This window comes from Ornithodoros turicata, chromosome 7, assembly GCF_037126465.1.
Source record: "Ornithodoros turicata isolate Travis chromosome 7, ASM3712646v1, whole genome shotgun sequence".
NCBI lineage: Eukaryota > Metazoa > Arthropoda > Arachnida > Ixodida > Argasidae > Ornithodoros > Ornithodoros turicata.
The window spans coordinates 54,722,906-54,739,106 of record NC_088207.1 but is presented as its reverse complement, the minus strand read 5'-3'; the positions used below and the strand labels follow the sequence as shown (position 1 = coordinate 54,739,106).

The 16,201-nt window shown below is 46.8% G+C and overlaps 1 protein-coding gene and 1 non-coding gene across 3 annotated transcripts in view; both read left to right on the top strand.

The window, feature by feature from the left end:
• The window catches only part of LOC135401585 (BTB/POZ domain-containing protein 10-like), a 60,503-nt gene that overhangs the window by 29,828 nt on the left and 14,474 nt on the right, over window positions 1-16,201 (top strand). For both annotated transcript variants that reach the window (XM_064634086.1, XM_064634085.1), the window contains exon 3: window positions 14,840-14,926. In XM_064634086.1, coding sequence (XP_064490156.1) covers window positions 14,840-14,926 — 87 coding nt within the window. The remainder of the gene's footprint in view (window positions 1-14,839; window positions 14,927-16,201) is intronic.
• On the top strand, window positions 9,268-9,340 carry Trnaa-ggc (transfer RNA alanine (anticodon GGC)). The gene has a single exon. It is a non-coding gene; the product is annotated as a tRNA-Ala (tRNA).

Here is a 16,201-nt window from a genome sequence, read left to right as displayed (position 1 = left end):
GAAGCCTGCTCGGGACGGCCTCCATCTCGGAACAGAGAAAAATCTCAATTTTTTTCCTAAGATGATACGGAGTGTTTAAAATCCGGTATCACAAATTAACCTCTGATCTTCGCTAGTTTTTGTTCCTATATCTATATGACGTCTCTCAGGTAGTTTAAAGGAGCACAGAGGGCCATCCAAAAAAATTTCAGGTTAAGACATCTGATGAAAGTGTGTGTGTCATTATACCGAATAGCGCGAAAGGTTTTGATGTGTGCAATTTGTTTCCCACAAAAAAACTCGCATAAACGTAGCTCCGCGCGTTCACCCTTAACTCGCCACTCCAGCTATAACGAGGATGAGGAGGTATGATGGCACGTCACCGATGACGGCATAAGGAGACTCGTCCTGGTTTGCCGGTCAGTGGGGGTCAGCGCATTGTCCCTTTGCCGCCGTAAACCTGTTTTGCCAGTTTTCCCGGAGAATTGGGGATAGAAGGAGCGGCCGAAGCATTACCGAGGCAATGAGAAAGGCTTTATCTGAACCCCGAACAGCCGAGTAGCAGACGACAGCGGAATAGCAGACGACATTTCTTCTAGGCCAATCAGCGAGCGTTCTCCTTATAGCGTCAGCGCGAGGTTCCAGTTAGATCACAGGCTGGTACTGCTCTTCACCACCGTTGCGCACGGTCGCTTTTTGCGGCGTATTTTAAATTCAATTTCTGCGATAAATTCAATGGTGCATCTTACTGGCCTACTTAACAATTTTATAGGAAGAAAACTGGGTGTTAAAAATGACTTCTGTGCTACTTTAAGATACCGGGAGCTGCTGTCTATCCAGTTAACCTCTGTCCATATAGCTCTGCGTTCTCTTTACATCGACGACCCGTAAGATATGCCACGAACGGTGACTCGGAGCGTCAGAGAATGAGAAATCAGAGCGTCATTTACTCGAGACCAGTCGTAATTATAAAGAGAATATTTCCATCTGCCGTGTCTCACGGGGATGCCCCGTTCTGATTGTGGACCGACGACAGAGACCGCCTTTTGGGCGGCAGCTGCCAGGCGCCGTTGAGCCGAGAAATATATAATTGATTCCCACAAAAGTCGGGGTCGTCCTATCGGTAACTTCATGGTTCGCTGCCTGCTGAAATGAGATGGTGCTCCTTTATTATTACTTTTTGTCGGTGGCGCTCAACTTTTTACATTTCGCAGGACGTGAAGGACATGAGACTCTAGAACGACGCGGGTGTTTTATTCGTTTAGGAGGAGAATTTCCTTCCTTCTGCGAGTTGACAACTGAAAATAGAAGCCTCTGGTTTAGAAAGTTGATGTTGCCACAGGGAAAACACTACTTTGAGGAAGCCTTGAGAGAGACGTCGAGAGAGAACTTATGCCGTCATATACTGCAACAGCGGAAGTAGTTGAATTCTATGACGAAAACCCGAGACTGGGAAAAAGACGAAAAACAGACGACACAACACAAAGTCTCAACACAGTTATTGTATCTGTGTATCTATGTATTGTATTGTTATTATATCTCACAACACAAAGTTATTGAGACTTTGTGTTGTGTCGTCTGTTTTTCGTCTTTTTCCCAGTCTCGGGTTTTCGTCATGGATCTTAGCCACCAGCTCGCTTGCTTTTTAACCATTTTATCTGTAGTTGAATTCGACTAGCGGCATGTATTTGCTTGATAGGTGTCCAATGGTGAAAATGCGTTACAAGCCTCTACGAATAATGTATCAGTACACGATATACAGTAGGTACCGAAATATGTGCGACTTGGAATAGAATACAAATTTAATAGAAAGCGTACTTCACCTAAGCAGTTTCATCAGCCTCGTAGCTGTGTTGAGCGAGTTATTGAGTTACACGTTGACCTGGCTTTGACCACAGCAAAAAATACGTCGCTCGTACTTCCTGTCTGTTATATTTTTTGAGTGGTTTGTTCATTCCGCATAACCAAAATGAAGTCGGGAAAATTCTTAACGTCTATAGCAAATATCTAAGGAAAGCGCTTCTTGACGCGGATCGCGACGCCAAGGTGGTCGGTCTGTGCATGCCTTGAGTTGCTCAACACCCGGGGTTGTACGCCGAAATAAATCCTTTAAAATAATACATTTAAAAAATCCACGCTAAAAAATTCCACCCTTCCTAAATCCATTTTCCGAAATAAACCGCTTAAAAATTCACGCCCTCAAAATAAACGCTGTTAAAATAAATTATGGTTAGGCTTTGGAAGGTAATGTTCCGTAGATAGTTTATGGGCGACACGATGTTCTTTTCGGCGGAGCATGCTATTATGATGTTTCTTACTCACGTTTGTACTGCTATCAATTACATTTCTTCAAAGAACGACTTAGGATTTCGACATATCCAGTTTAAAAGTGATGAGAAAAAAAAAATCGCCAGCCGCCAAATCAGAAAACATTCCCCCCCCCCCACCCCACTAAGTTGGCAACACTGGCCACGGGTCACATACAGACAGACAACCTACTTCCGGTGTAACGAAATCCTCGTTCGCAGTTCTAGCCCTGGCTAGCCCCGAGCGCGAGGAGTGCACTATTTTCTGCGGCGGACGTAGAGCCGTCGGCTGTCCACCAATCAGGGACGATGGATTCTAAAAAGATTTACACTTCGAAGCGTTTATTCTTCAAAGTTTTATGTTTCGGAGTTTATTTCGACGACGTGGATTTTCTCGTGATTTATATTCAAGAGTTTATTTTGCAAGTTTGATCTCTAAGAGATTTATTGTTGAACGTTTTATTTTTACACGATTTATTTTGGGCGTCATATCCCACCGTGGGTGGTAGCTTTCGCGACGCCAGTTCCCGCACTACAACGCGACAGCCGTCGGCAAACAATTGACGATTATTAAAAATGGCATTCCTCCCTCCCAACAAAGCGCTTTCGTCCGGATTTGCTCCACTCCTTCCTTATTGTCATATAATAAGAGGCGCCTGCTAGATGGCGTCACCATCTTTGCCACGCACAAAGATGTGATTATCGGCGATAATGAGAAAGCTGTGACGGAATCTCAGAACAAAAGCGGGGGAGATGGAGAGAGTTCGAAAAGCGTCCTTCTCGGGGTACGTTTTTTTTTTTTTTATTCTACCCGAGTAATCCTCCCGGGTTACCCACCACGTGACTCGAGTGAGATGTCACGTGACCTGTGCGTAGGTACTAGGGTTGCCACCAGGCCGGTATTATACCGGCAGGGCCGGTTATTTGCACGCCCCTGCCGGTTGCCGGTAGGAAGGTGATACCGGCAGCCTTTTGCCGGTATTTGTGGCTCAACACCTTTCATAGGGGTTTTTACGGGGTTTTCCTTTCAACATTCCACTACAGCTTGCATAAATCTGGAGCACAGACCCAACTCCGTAGTCACCAGTCGTTTTCCTAGTTATTCATTATTATTATCATTGTTGTCTTGAGCGAGTACGCTGGTTCTTTCTTTCTCTCTGTCTGTATGCTCTCCACCCCTCTTGCCCTCACCCGCTTTCTCTTTCCCGCGAACATTTCCTTCTTTCCCTCTATTCCACCTCCTCTCCCGCAGCCGGTATTTTGCACTCCGAAAGGTGGCAACCCTAGTAGGTACCCCCGTTTAGAAATTTTCGCCCATTACGAGTTACGCCCGCGCGTCTCTGCGAACATGGCGGCAGAGGCAGACGACGTTTTTGACGAGGACATGATTGTAGAAGTTGCGGCACTTGTGCTGCTTGACGCATTTGACGAAGGGGAAGATGATGACGAAGGAAGAAAAAGGCCATGCATCCAACGAAACAACAGTCGTGCTATAAAGCCACCGAAATATGCTCGGAATCCGAAAGTTAAAAGACGCGTGACTCACTCACTTGACGTTGTGTGACGTCATAACTCTCTGCTACCCACCTGCTGAGCTGGGTCAGTGAGAGTAGGTACCCAGAGTAACCCTCGAGCGGCGAGAGTTGAATTTTCGCCGGTAGGTTATGACGTCACTTCCGTCTCCCCTCGATTTTTCGCCCAGTAAGGGTTACCCCCGAGTTAACCCGGGTAGAACAAAAAAACAAAAAAAAAAACAAAGCACACTCAGTCACACACTGCTCACCAGAAGATATTTTGGATAGCAGCTACTCACTATACAGGGTGTCTCAGTTAAATCCCCGCGGGCTAAATAATTCGCGAACGGGTGCACCAATCGAAGAACTTTCTTTTTTTACGAGTATCTTCTCCGATACCACCTACAGACTACGCAACGTGTGAATGAGTGGGAAGTGCTCATTATTTAAATAAAAATTCAAACGAGTTTCGTAAAAAAAAAAAAAATTCAAAAGCAGGGCGCCGTCGGCATTAAAATGGGTACTACCCCCTTTTGGGACCTTCAGTGGACACCTTTTAGAGAAAAATGTACCACTGAAGCGCATCATTTGTTTGCAGTAATTAATTGGTGTCTGTTTGCATATTTTTATCGCGGCTGGTAGCGGTGAAGCGCAAATGGACGCTCTTTCCCTCCCTTAGCCACAAATGAATTACGTCTTCTTGAGATTACTTCGCAATGGGTACTATGGGAACCACTGCAACGCGGACAATGACGCTGCCTACGTTAAAGCAGACATGTACAAGATACTCAAAAATGTATTTAAGAGAAGATAATAAATACTGACGTTAGAATGTAATTAAGATAAAGTATAAATACATGAAAATTAATGTAATCAAGATAGAGTACCAAATACTCCAAAAAGTATTTGAAATACAATTAAGATACTATTTATCCTTGATCGCAAAAAGTCACCGGTCACCATGTCAAATGCGGCAAGTCGCCGCCATGTGACATGAATCACCTAAACCCCGCGCACTACGCTAACCGCCGCAGTGGGTGTCCTCCCAATCTGCCGAATCTCAGTTGGCCGAATCCTTTGAAAGCCGGTCAAGCCACTACGACCTTTGACCTTGAAAGTTGGTCCCCAACCGGCCGAATGACCCCGAACCCGCTTTCCCAGTTCGCCGAGAAGGCTGATATATTTCATGGGATAATCCCCTTTTCCATTCTTTGTTCCTTAGTGAGCAGTGCTTCATTTTGGTAAAATGTTAGAGCTCTAAAGGCCTGCTGGGTTCCCCCACCATTCACATTACTGCGTTTCGGCGCTCCGTTCATCAATGATGAGCGACAGGGCGCTGGGAATATTTAACAAGGCTACACATATTAATTTATACCAGCTGCATCGTAGTTCCCCACCCACCCACCCTGTGCTTATTCCGCTTTGGGAGATGCCACTAAGATGACACTCGTGTGATGTTTGGGTTATTGCGGGGCCAGTGCGAAGTAAATAAGGGCAGCAAAGGAAACATGTGCTGTGATTTCTGAAACGTCATTATGTGTATATTTATTCAAGATGGATAGCATACGCAATAGCATCAATGTATTGATGAACGGTTCGCAGGCCATCTGTCAGTTGCGCCTTCAGGACGTTTATCCTGCTGTTGAGGACCCTGTACCTCCTCCTCGGAGGTGGAACCACATGACCTGCCTGCAACATGAGCTGCTCCCGTTCATTCACTTGTTGATCTTTCTGGATCAGTTCCACAAGCTACACACTGTTTTTGGCGCTCTATGGCCTTTGTCGCTTTTGCGCCAAAAAACCCCAATCAATCAATCAATCAATCAAGTTCCACAAGCTTGTAGATGTTCCCGTGACTGATATGGGAAGCGCTGTTCAGCTGAGAATGCCATCCTTCCACGTCATTGATTGTTCTTCTGCTGCCGTTGTCGAAGTGGTTCCAAATGGCTCTGAAACATTCAAAAAATATCAGCACCATCCTAAGGAGTGGTCTGTTAACATGTAGCTAGTATTACCTTGGGAACATTGCGCCCTCGTCTACCCAGGTGTCAACCATATAGTCGTGGAAGGCTTGGGCTTGTGGCAGTTCAGGTGACTGTTTCTGTATCCACATGTACACTTCATCGACGAATGGCAACGGAATGAAGGGTAGTGCCGCACACCTCCTTATCCACTTTCGGGCTTGTGCACTTTCCTTGTACGAGGCCACCAGGCCCAGACTTTCTCCACCTTTCTCCAGATACATTGAGAGTAGTGGAAGAAACATCCTTTTACTTCTGCCCGCGGAAACACGTCGTTCACTGCTCGAATAGCCGCCGCTTCGTAGTCACACACGACTCGCTCCGGGTTAAATTTGTAGCCATAGACGCCAGCCGCGATACATTGTAATCGTCGTTGTTCAACGTATGTAAAGACTTACCAGTATTTTATGTTCGGTACCATCATCGACGCGAAGATAATTCGCGTCGTCTAATGTTCTTCTCCAGCGGTCCTGAAGATTCACCTCGCTCCGAGATGGCGGCAAAGCAGGTAGATATTTGTTGCGCGTGCGGTAAAGCACCGACCTTACCGCAGTAAAGGATGGTATTCCTGCGGCGGCTTGGATATTGTCGACGAACCTTGACGTCTCCTCTCTAAAATATTAAGTGCAGAATGAGTATCCACTCGGTAATACAAATGGGCCGTGGCACTAACGAACCAACAGAGCATTCGAACAGAAAGAATGTCTTACCTGTAGAGCTGCAGAACGGGCGTCGTTGGTTGCCGCCGAACAGCGTCTTTCAAAGAGGCTGTATGACGGTAAGACGCGGCTCGTGCTTCTTCCGGCGCATGATCGTGGTCTCCGCGGTGGCTGCTGTACACGCCATCAAACAGCACAACGGTGGCACGACATCCTCTGAGGCATTTGTAATAACTTGACATATTAACTTTCTTTGATATGCGATAAATGTAGCCATCAAACAGCAAGTGTTTGCCCCCTCGTTCGGTATCAAGCAACTCTATGTGCTGCGTGTTTGCCATCCTCACCCGAACTAAGGTCTTGGGGTGAAAAACTGAGTGTGGCGGTTGTGGCAAACAATGCCCTTTGTGACTTAACTTTCTGACCTCATCCTTCCCTATAAACATATAGGTCAGTTAGCACTACTCCCATCTCGCCTAAGCTCTCGTGCTTTCCTTCCCAGCTCGCCGAACGTTCTTGACCTTCCCCCTCGCAGATAATCCGCTTATCTCCATTCGGCCAACTGAGATTCGGCAGATTGGGCTGTGACCGCCGCAGTGTGATAGAAGTCATCTAAACACAAGTCCCAAAAAGATGACAAAGAGATACCACATAACTCCACTAACTATATGTGACCCAGAACAAAGCAAACTTCTAGCATGTCCCTGCTCGCCGAGTTCAGAATTCGGCACCCCCATGTCAGGCAATAGAACCCTGACTGGCCAAGGATTAGTACACACAGGGCAAGATCTCCAAATGGGGACTTCCAAGAAGGGCCAATGTCCGGGTCAAGTCCAAGGGACTCAAGAAATTTCCACTGAACAAGCAAGATAATGGAAAGACAAGACACAGAAAGTCTGAGAGGGAGATCCAAAATATGTAATTAGAGTATTGAGTAGAAAATACCATAAAATGTATTTTAAATAGAGTACAAATACACAAAACAAAAAGTATTGAGTAGAGTACCAAAATACCGCAAATTGTATTTAAAACACAGTATTTTAAATACAATACTCCAAATACGTACAAGCCTGCGTTAAAGCAGAATATTTATCTATTGACAATTGCGCTCGTGGCTCTTAAGAAAAATGAAAATTGCGGGGAACAGTGTGTCACCACCAGCACATTGTTCATCCAGTACATTGGGTGTAAAACGAAACAAGGGGCTGTCTAGCACATTTTTGTCTATCCATTCTTGTACAGTTCCACCCTATCGAAAAAACCACCAGACAAGTTTCTGATGGTATACATCAGAGACCGTAATTTGGGACCAGTCAGACCATCAAGCTGAATGAACCTGGTGACTGGTCTTGATGGTCTGTCAGATCCTATACTGACAGTCCACCAAGACAGCCTCACGGAGTACAAAATTGCCTGATGATCTGTCAGGATGCTGTGTTGGTACATCAAGCCCCCTGATGGCGTACAAAATGCTCAGGTCTGTCCATCAAAACATCTTGATGGGACATCAGGATGCTTTGATGAGTTCATCAGATTGGTTGATGGACCATCAAACCATTCTGATGTACCATCAAAATATCTTGATGGTCCATCAGAAGTGTCTGACGTTTTTTTTTTTTTCGATAGGGGCACTTCCACCTGAAATGCTTCAGGGGATTATCCACAGGAGATTGGCCACATAAACAATCGGGGAGATATTTCGTAATAGTATTAAATGCATTTTCAACGTGTCATTCTGTAAAGGTTATCACAGACATTTTACTTTATAGTTGAGTGCATGCGTTCGTACATAATACTAAAAACAGCGGACGATTATCTCGAATCATATTTATTGTTTTTGACTCATGCGGAAGAAAGAACAAGTTCTCTTCATGGTTATCGTCTAGCACACTTTTCTCAATTTAATTTTTCTCTGGCGGCAAATGTTCCCCGTGATCAGCCAGCATGCCTGAGGCAGATGTCGCACTCGACAATATAAAGCACCGTCTAACAAAGTGATAAAAAAAAAAAAAAAAGACGCGTCGACATTTGGCATCTTACGAAAGCTGTTTTCGTCCCTTCTCGTAAACAGGTATCTGTTTGCAGGTTGTTATTTGCTGTATTATGGAGTTTTAGTGCGCCCAACGATAAAGTAAGCTGTCAAATCCAAGGTCGGGAATGTGATGTCAGTGAATTGAAAGAAGTAGCGCGATTGATTTATCACGTTTTACGAACTGTTATCGCGAATATTGGGATCCACTAAAACTTCCCGTTACCGTTGTCCGTGTAATCAGGGTTAAAAAGCTGCGCTAGCTTTATAGCGTAGCTGATTTAGTGACTCCAGGTGAAATCTGCCTGGTTTTACGAGTTCCGCGCGAGAGGGAATAATACTGTTTCTGCCGCAAGGCAGTGGAAATTACAGCGTTCTTGGAATGCAGTGTCGGACGCACATGTGTTCTTTGTCCTGCGTACGTGACTGACCCACTGTGTGACATGGCGCTGGAAGGTTATCATAAACCATGGATGACCTTCGAGAGAGGGGAGAGAGTGGGACAGTCGCCTAAACAGTCAGTCGTACATGACAGAACTGATGTTCTGAGGCTGGAACAACATAGAAGGGGCCCTTCTATGTTGTTCCAGCCTCAGAACATCAGTTCTTTCATGTTCAACAGTTGCCGCCTGCGTCGATCCCGTCGTATGAATGTGTGTATGAGTGAGCAAAAATGTAAGAGTGAAAGGAGGATGAGTGAGAGAGAGTGGCTGGTTTGTCCCTTCAGATGACGCACCCTGGAAGTCGCTGAGAAGGCGTGTTAGCTTAGCTCAATTGGTAGAGCCCTGGACCGGCAATCCAGAAGATGTGGGTTCGAGTCCTACAGCTAGCTAACCTTTTCAGTGTCTTTCATCAGTCAGTCGTAGTTTACGTCGAGGGTCGGAACCAGCGAAGAGTCGTCGAGATGTGATCCAGAGCGGGAGCCCGGACGGATATATGCCCGGAGGGAGGTGGACGAAGGCGGCGCCTTGATGCCTTGGAACCCACCTTAGACATGGGGGTTCGTCCCCGAAGTCTCCTTCCACCAGCGCTGACGTCCGGGCAACCGAAGTTACGACCTAGAGGCTCAGCTGGCTGTGACTGACGATGTGGCGAGCGAAGAGATGGTTCGAGGAGGGCGGTAGCCGAGCTCCCGGGACCGAGCCTCCAAGTGGGACGGTAGGCCTGCCGCCAAGTCGCCGTCTTCGCTAATGTTTGACCCGGCCGTGGACCAAGAATGGAGACCACACCGGATATGTAGATCGACGGAAGCGGCAACCGAAAGCCACAGCATGGAAAGCCGGCCGCGTAGGTCACTGCTGAAGTCGTCTTCAGAGCTCGTCTACCACGCCATCGTCCACGGCATGGTGAAGACGTGGTGTCGTCGCGGGGTGCGCAAAGCCAGTGTCAGTAACTCTTTCCGCAATGTTATGTCTCCCGCATTTGCATTTCTCGTGAGAGTTTTCGACGCCGGTAGTTAGGTGGACAATGTCATATATTTAAGCTGTGTCCGCTTTATCGCATGTGGGTTATTGCCAGGATTTGTGTTGTCGTCCATTTGAAGTGTCGTATCTCATATGTCTTAGCGTTTAGCGGATTTCATACTAAATAATGCTTGTTACTGTCGCGGTTTGCGTTATCAATAGTTGAAAGTGAATATAATACGCGTTTCGTTGTGTTCGTATTAAATCGTGTTCGTTATTGTTGAAGAAGTGTGTGATGTGTTATTCCTTCTCGCCTCTGCGGGTGCCCACACTCCTAAAAAAGGGTGTACTTTAACTCCTTTTTTTGCCACATACAGTATATAACACCCTTTTGGAGAGTACAATTACGCTCAAAAGGGTGTCTCCTCACTCCCTCAAGGGAGTAGCATAACACCTTTCTCCCTACTGGAGAGTAATATTACTCCCTGGCAGGGAGAAGGTGTTATGCTACTCCCTTGAGGGAGTGAGGAGACACCCTTTTGAGCGTAATTGTACTCTCCAAAAGAAGAGTTAAAGTACACCTTTTTTTTTTTTTTTAAGAGTGCACGTTGAGGGTATCCCATTTTCTTGCCGAATTTTGTGCTTCGTTCCCTTCCGCTACGCTCTCGCATGTCGACAAAAATGTGATGCGGCGATCTGTGAGTCATCCTACGGGCCGGTGCCTGCACTGGACGCCCTCATGGTTAGTCGGACAGAAGCTTGCGTGAGACGAATAAGGTTGTAGGACGCACGTATAGACCTCGCAGACACCGTAATGACAGCACCCGAGAAACAATAGTAGTCCGACAGCCGGAACCAGACTGGAGTATACCGCCAAGTCCCCGAAGACGGATGCTGCCCCAAGTGATCTTTGCCTCGAAGAACCCCATTCTATCTCTACGAGCATCTTATATATATGTCACACACACACACAGCACGTTTCCTCTGGAAGCTGCTGCTTTACCCAGGTGTGAACCACCATCATGACAGGCACCCCCGTTTTATAACATGTTGCTTTAACTCATCAACGACAGATTTATCGTGAAATTCATTTAACGGGGAAAGGTCAATAGCATTATTTCTTTGGTCTACTAGCAATGACGCTCAATGCACGTATAGCAGTATCGCGAAGGGTTTAACTGACATTCGTTATTACAAGATAAAAACGTCTGTTTACGGAGAAAGGTTTGAACGACGGTATATATTTCCTCTCCCCAATGATACCACTCGAACCGCAGCCAAGTGAAGCCAACGAGAGACGTGACGACCTCTCGCTCGTTGACACGCGATGCTACATCATTCTGCTTGTGCTCGCAAATGTGTCCTGAATGACCGCACTTTTTTAGCAGACGACAGCGTGGCGATAAACGAGAGCGACGGTAAAAACGAGAGAGGACGCTCGAAATTCGTGTTTGCACCAAACCGCGAAATTGCGGACGCGCTCGCTTCTTGTTTCTGGCTGTAATGACGTTTTCCCTGTGGTTTCCAAAAAAGAAAAACAAGGAAAAGAAAGCGGTCATTGTTGCGAGTGGCTTTGAAGGAAACTGGGGACGAGAGCTTCCAAATTGGAGCTTTTCGCTGTCTGTCTGTCGTTGGGCCGCAATGGATTGCTGTTGGGCGAGAAGTCACGGCCTTTTCTTTCCCGTGCTTTTCTTTGCGTGAGATTGTGTTGTTGTTGTGTGCGCCATCTCTTGGTGCGGACTTACCAGGCTTATTTCAACTGCAGGGCTTATAATCTAGAGCTTTTGATGTTCTTTTTGGCGTGCGTTACCCAATGGTGCTGGATGGCCACACTCGTTGATCGGTTTATATTACTTTCAAAGACAGTCCCGCATAGCCACTGCTTTGGTGCAGTCGTCAAATTGTAACCTTTATTTGCCAGCTGGCGTGGCTTATAGCGGTTAAGATGATCGCTGAGAGCGGCAACATTTCATTGAATCTGAGGGAGGACAAAACACAGAAGGAACACGGAACGGAGTGGACGACACGTTTTGTGTTCCTTCCTGTTTTTTTTTTTTTTTTTGTCCTTCCTCAGACTCAAGGAAACGTCGCCGTTCCACCAGCTCGCTTGCAGCCTCCTGATTTGTTCCACGCCGGGACTGGGTTTGTTGTGACTCGGGCTTCGAATCCCGGCTGTGCTGTTCGAGGTTTTCCCCTGGGTTTTTTATGCAAGTATTCCCAGACGAATGTCGGCCCTGGGCACGTACAAACTCCCCCTGTCCCGTACTCCCTCCTGCTCAGTCTTGGTAGTATAGTCAGTGGGTACTATATAAGTAGGGAGTGACTTTTTCGGGTTAAACCCGATTCCGTCCGGTTATCCCCCCGAACTGACCTCCGACCAATTCGGGTTAAACTCGATTTCTCCCCGAATTCTAGTCACTATGAAATCCTCAAGTGACGTTCCCACTGAAGACGAAACAAAGGTCGCCACGTGTAAGAACGGGTCACTTACGTTCCCAGCAATACACCCATGTGTGTCAACACTGTCTATGCCTTCGGGGATTACCGCTGGAAGGTCACCATCCCGCAACAAAACAAAAAAAAGCGAAATTAGGAAATGACTTAATAGACAAGAGGAGAAACAAAAACACCAGATGACACCCGAAGGCACAACTATTATCGCCCGATTTCTCCCCGAATTACGGATTTAAAAATAGCGCCCGATTTTTACCCCCGAATCTGGGAAAGGCATTTAACCCGAAAAAGTCGCTCCCTATATATATAAGTGGTTAAATTGGCGGTCTTAATTCGCGAATTCGGATGGAGGTACGTTTTAGGGAGTATACTTCGCGGGACCTATCGCGCTACGTTCGACCTGTATTCGCGGGGCCTTCATTTCTTGGCTCGAACATTAGCCGAATTTGCGAAAATTACAACATATACACAGTACTATTCCAAAGACAGCAACTTTTAGCTATAGCTAGTTACATTTTTCAGTAACTGGGTTCTTTGGGAATCGCAAGTTTTTTTGTTTTGTTTTTTTTTTGTCAATAATTTCGCTCCCCGTTGCCGCAAGACAAGTTATACGTGGCACACACAACTGCTTAGCTCTAAAAGATGTGAAACCGCTGCTCAGAAACAACCACTGCATCCAGCCCTCGATTCGGACCCTCGCACAGAAGTAGATATTGGCATTCTATAGTCACGTAAAGGTAGGTTGCCAAGCAAGCCACGTGAATGCATGGTGGAGTAAAAACAAGTTTAATCCGGTTGCGGCCATATCGAACGACACCTTTATAACGAAATCGCCCTTCTTTCATGAGAGCTCGATCGTGCGAGCAATTGAATAGCCGAGACTCATCAGTGTCTATTGAAGGGATTACCACTCAACTTGGAAGTGAAAGGACATTAAACGTCTAGCGAATCACATTTTAATGAGTGAGTTTCTCCCAGCGGTTACGTACAAGTATAACGAACACCCACCGAATGAAACCCATGCCAGTGATGCCCTTTCACTTACTCGGAACGTATCGGACTATACAGAACAAGCACGGCAACACTGGATGTCACATGATCAAAAATAAAGACCTCTGTTTAGTGCCATCTCCTATAGTAAAAACCTTCGTGGGAAGTTTCCCGTTGGGAACAATTCCTCGACAGCATTGGAGTGGAACCGTCGCATCTGGAGAATTTCTATCCATCTTATAGTTTCGGCGATGCTCCTGTACTGAGTGTTCCCCCAAGTGCAACAATAACAAGTAATATTTATGTTTATGGAAGGTCCCCTTGTTGGGACGTGTTTCTTTGGCCACCGGAAGAAAAACATTCTGCCCGTATTTTTCTTTCTCCCCGCTAGACGGGGTTGTTTCCAGTTGTGCATATCGGTTATGGGTTCTGCGAGGGCGCTCCATTTTGCCTGCCAGACTGAAATCGTAGCACCCTATCCGGCCTGCGACATAGAAGGCCAATGATTATCGAAAGCCAGGTGAGGCGCTTGCGGATCACACCTGATTGACACTGGCCTCGGTGGAGTTTGCTGGACATCGCCACTGGACCTATATACTAGATTATATCGACCAGGTTATAATCGGCGACCTCCTACGCAAGAGCCCGTCCGTACTATCCGCTAGGAGCGCATGCATCGGTCCGCGAGATATAGATCTCAATCATGATTGGAAATTTGAATTTCGCTCGCCACTATAGTCTTCCGTTCCGTCCTAGCTAAAAAAAAATTAATCCACCGACCACCGCCGGTAACGATAATTGTCTGGCGACGTAAAACAACAACACTTATATGACACAAGGCCTCTGCATGCACGCCGTGACGTCACGCTAGGTGTGTACCCCCCCTCCCCTACGTCACGCTCTTGTTGAAAGCGATGCTTTAACGAACGTTATAGAATTTAGCATCAACTCAGGAACAAGGCCAACTGGTGAATTGAGCACTCCTAAGTTCATATATTTATCCGAACGTTGAACATACTACTTTACTCCTTCGAACACTTAAATGGTTACATAAAGCCTTAAGTGCGATGATGGGTTGCTTTCAATGTGGAGAAACATCACATACTTGTCGGTCGCACTCATTGTCCAAAATTGGTGTTGCAGATGCCTCCTAACTTGCGTTTTAAGTCGTCATTAGAAGACACTAAATTCTTCATCACTTCTTCTCTTCCGGTTCCTAGTGAGTTTTTCTAGGGCTTTCTGGAGGGTCGTATTCTTCATCCTGGCGCGTTTGGAGTTCGTCGATTGGCGACGAGCACGCGTAGATGACATGCAAGGCCGGGCAGTTTGTATAAACCAGGTTTCGGTAGGCACGTGACCTCGCGTCATGTCAGAGGAGTTCTGGTGGTGCCGATTTTCCACCCCTTTGTGCTGTAAGACTCGGAAAAATAAACCTCAGGGTTAACTTGGGACGCAGCCCCTTTAACCTTTTTCGTCCATTTCAGTTATGGAGGAAGTCCAAAGTTGAAGCCCTGCCTGGTAAGCAAATTGGAAGAAGAGCAGCGGGATTCTTCGTCGGCGTCCAGGAACAAGTGAGTCTTTACACCACCATCAACATGGCGTCAGTGGCTCTCTAAATCAATCAATCAATCAATCGTTAATGACATTCTGCGCATGCTCATTAGGTGCATGGTGCATCTCTCCACGTAGGACAAGTGTGAGAGAAAGCATAGGGTTTATTCAAATGATGTCACTCGAAGGGAACGCCCTAAAATGTAGGAACAGATGACTTGAGGAAGTCTCAGTGCACGCGTTGCATTCTGGGCGCTTATTGTTATCCCCATTCATCATCTCAAAATAAAGTTGTTCTTGTCGCTGACCTTGACACATCGTGGACTTATATGACGAGAGAGGAGAAATCGAAACAGTTTGAAGGAGGCCTTTTCATTCTTTCCGGTACAAAAAGTTCCCACAGTTCAAGAGCGGCGCTAAGCACTCTGGGACTTCCTGAAGTCGTCTTATTCTCACTTCGCTCAAAGACGCATCAGTGCTTGAACCCCCGTGAAGAAACTGGAAAGCGGACAGTTCTTTTCCGTCTTGGGGGACCAGATGGCAGGTCCGACGGGTCGAGATATGGACACCGCCACAACAGCACGGCACGGTGTAGGGGTGCATTGACCTCATGGAACGGGACGTCGTTTGATCCTTATGGCGTCCCGCAAGAGATGAATCGGGCTTTTGTAGTAATCCTTGTCCTAAGGTAATCGATGAGCAGCGCGCCCTCCGAATCCTTAGAAGGCCGTGACACTCACCGTACCTGCTGGCAGGGCTGGCAAGCCGGGGATATGGAGCCTCTTCAGGGTCCCACCCGACCCGTCGGTTGCTAGCACCAGGGACTCGGACACACGTAGTCACATAAATCAGAAATACTGGGACTATGTTTCACTATGTTACCAAGACGTGAGGAAGGGGCCCCGGGCAGGACTCATCCCCGGGACTTTTGGGACCCATTCGGGAAAGGACGTCAAGATGCGCTGAGACTGGAGCACACACAAGAACCCGCTCACCCTTTACTCCTCTCCCTGACAAACAGAGGAATCGTGTCCTTTCAAGTATCCCGCTTTCGGTGGTTCTGGGAGCTTGGATGAAAAGAGCATTTGGGGGGTATGGGTCACTGCCCACGTGCCCAGATCAACCGAAAGCCAAGAACCTCCGAGCATTTTTTTTTTTTTCGGATGAAATGAGTTGTTTGGTTGATTTGGGACGTCGGTGGAAATTGGCGTTTGGAGGATATGAGCTGCTACCCATCAGGCCTGCCAGGATGGGGTCGGGTCATCTTCGGGGCTGTCTCGTTCTTACTCGAATTC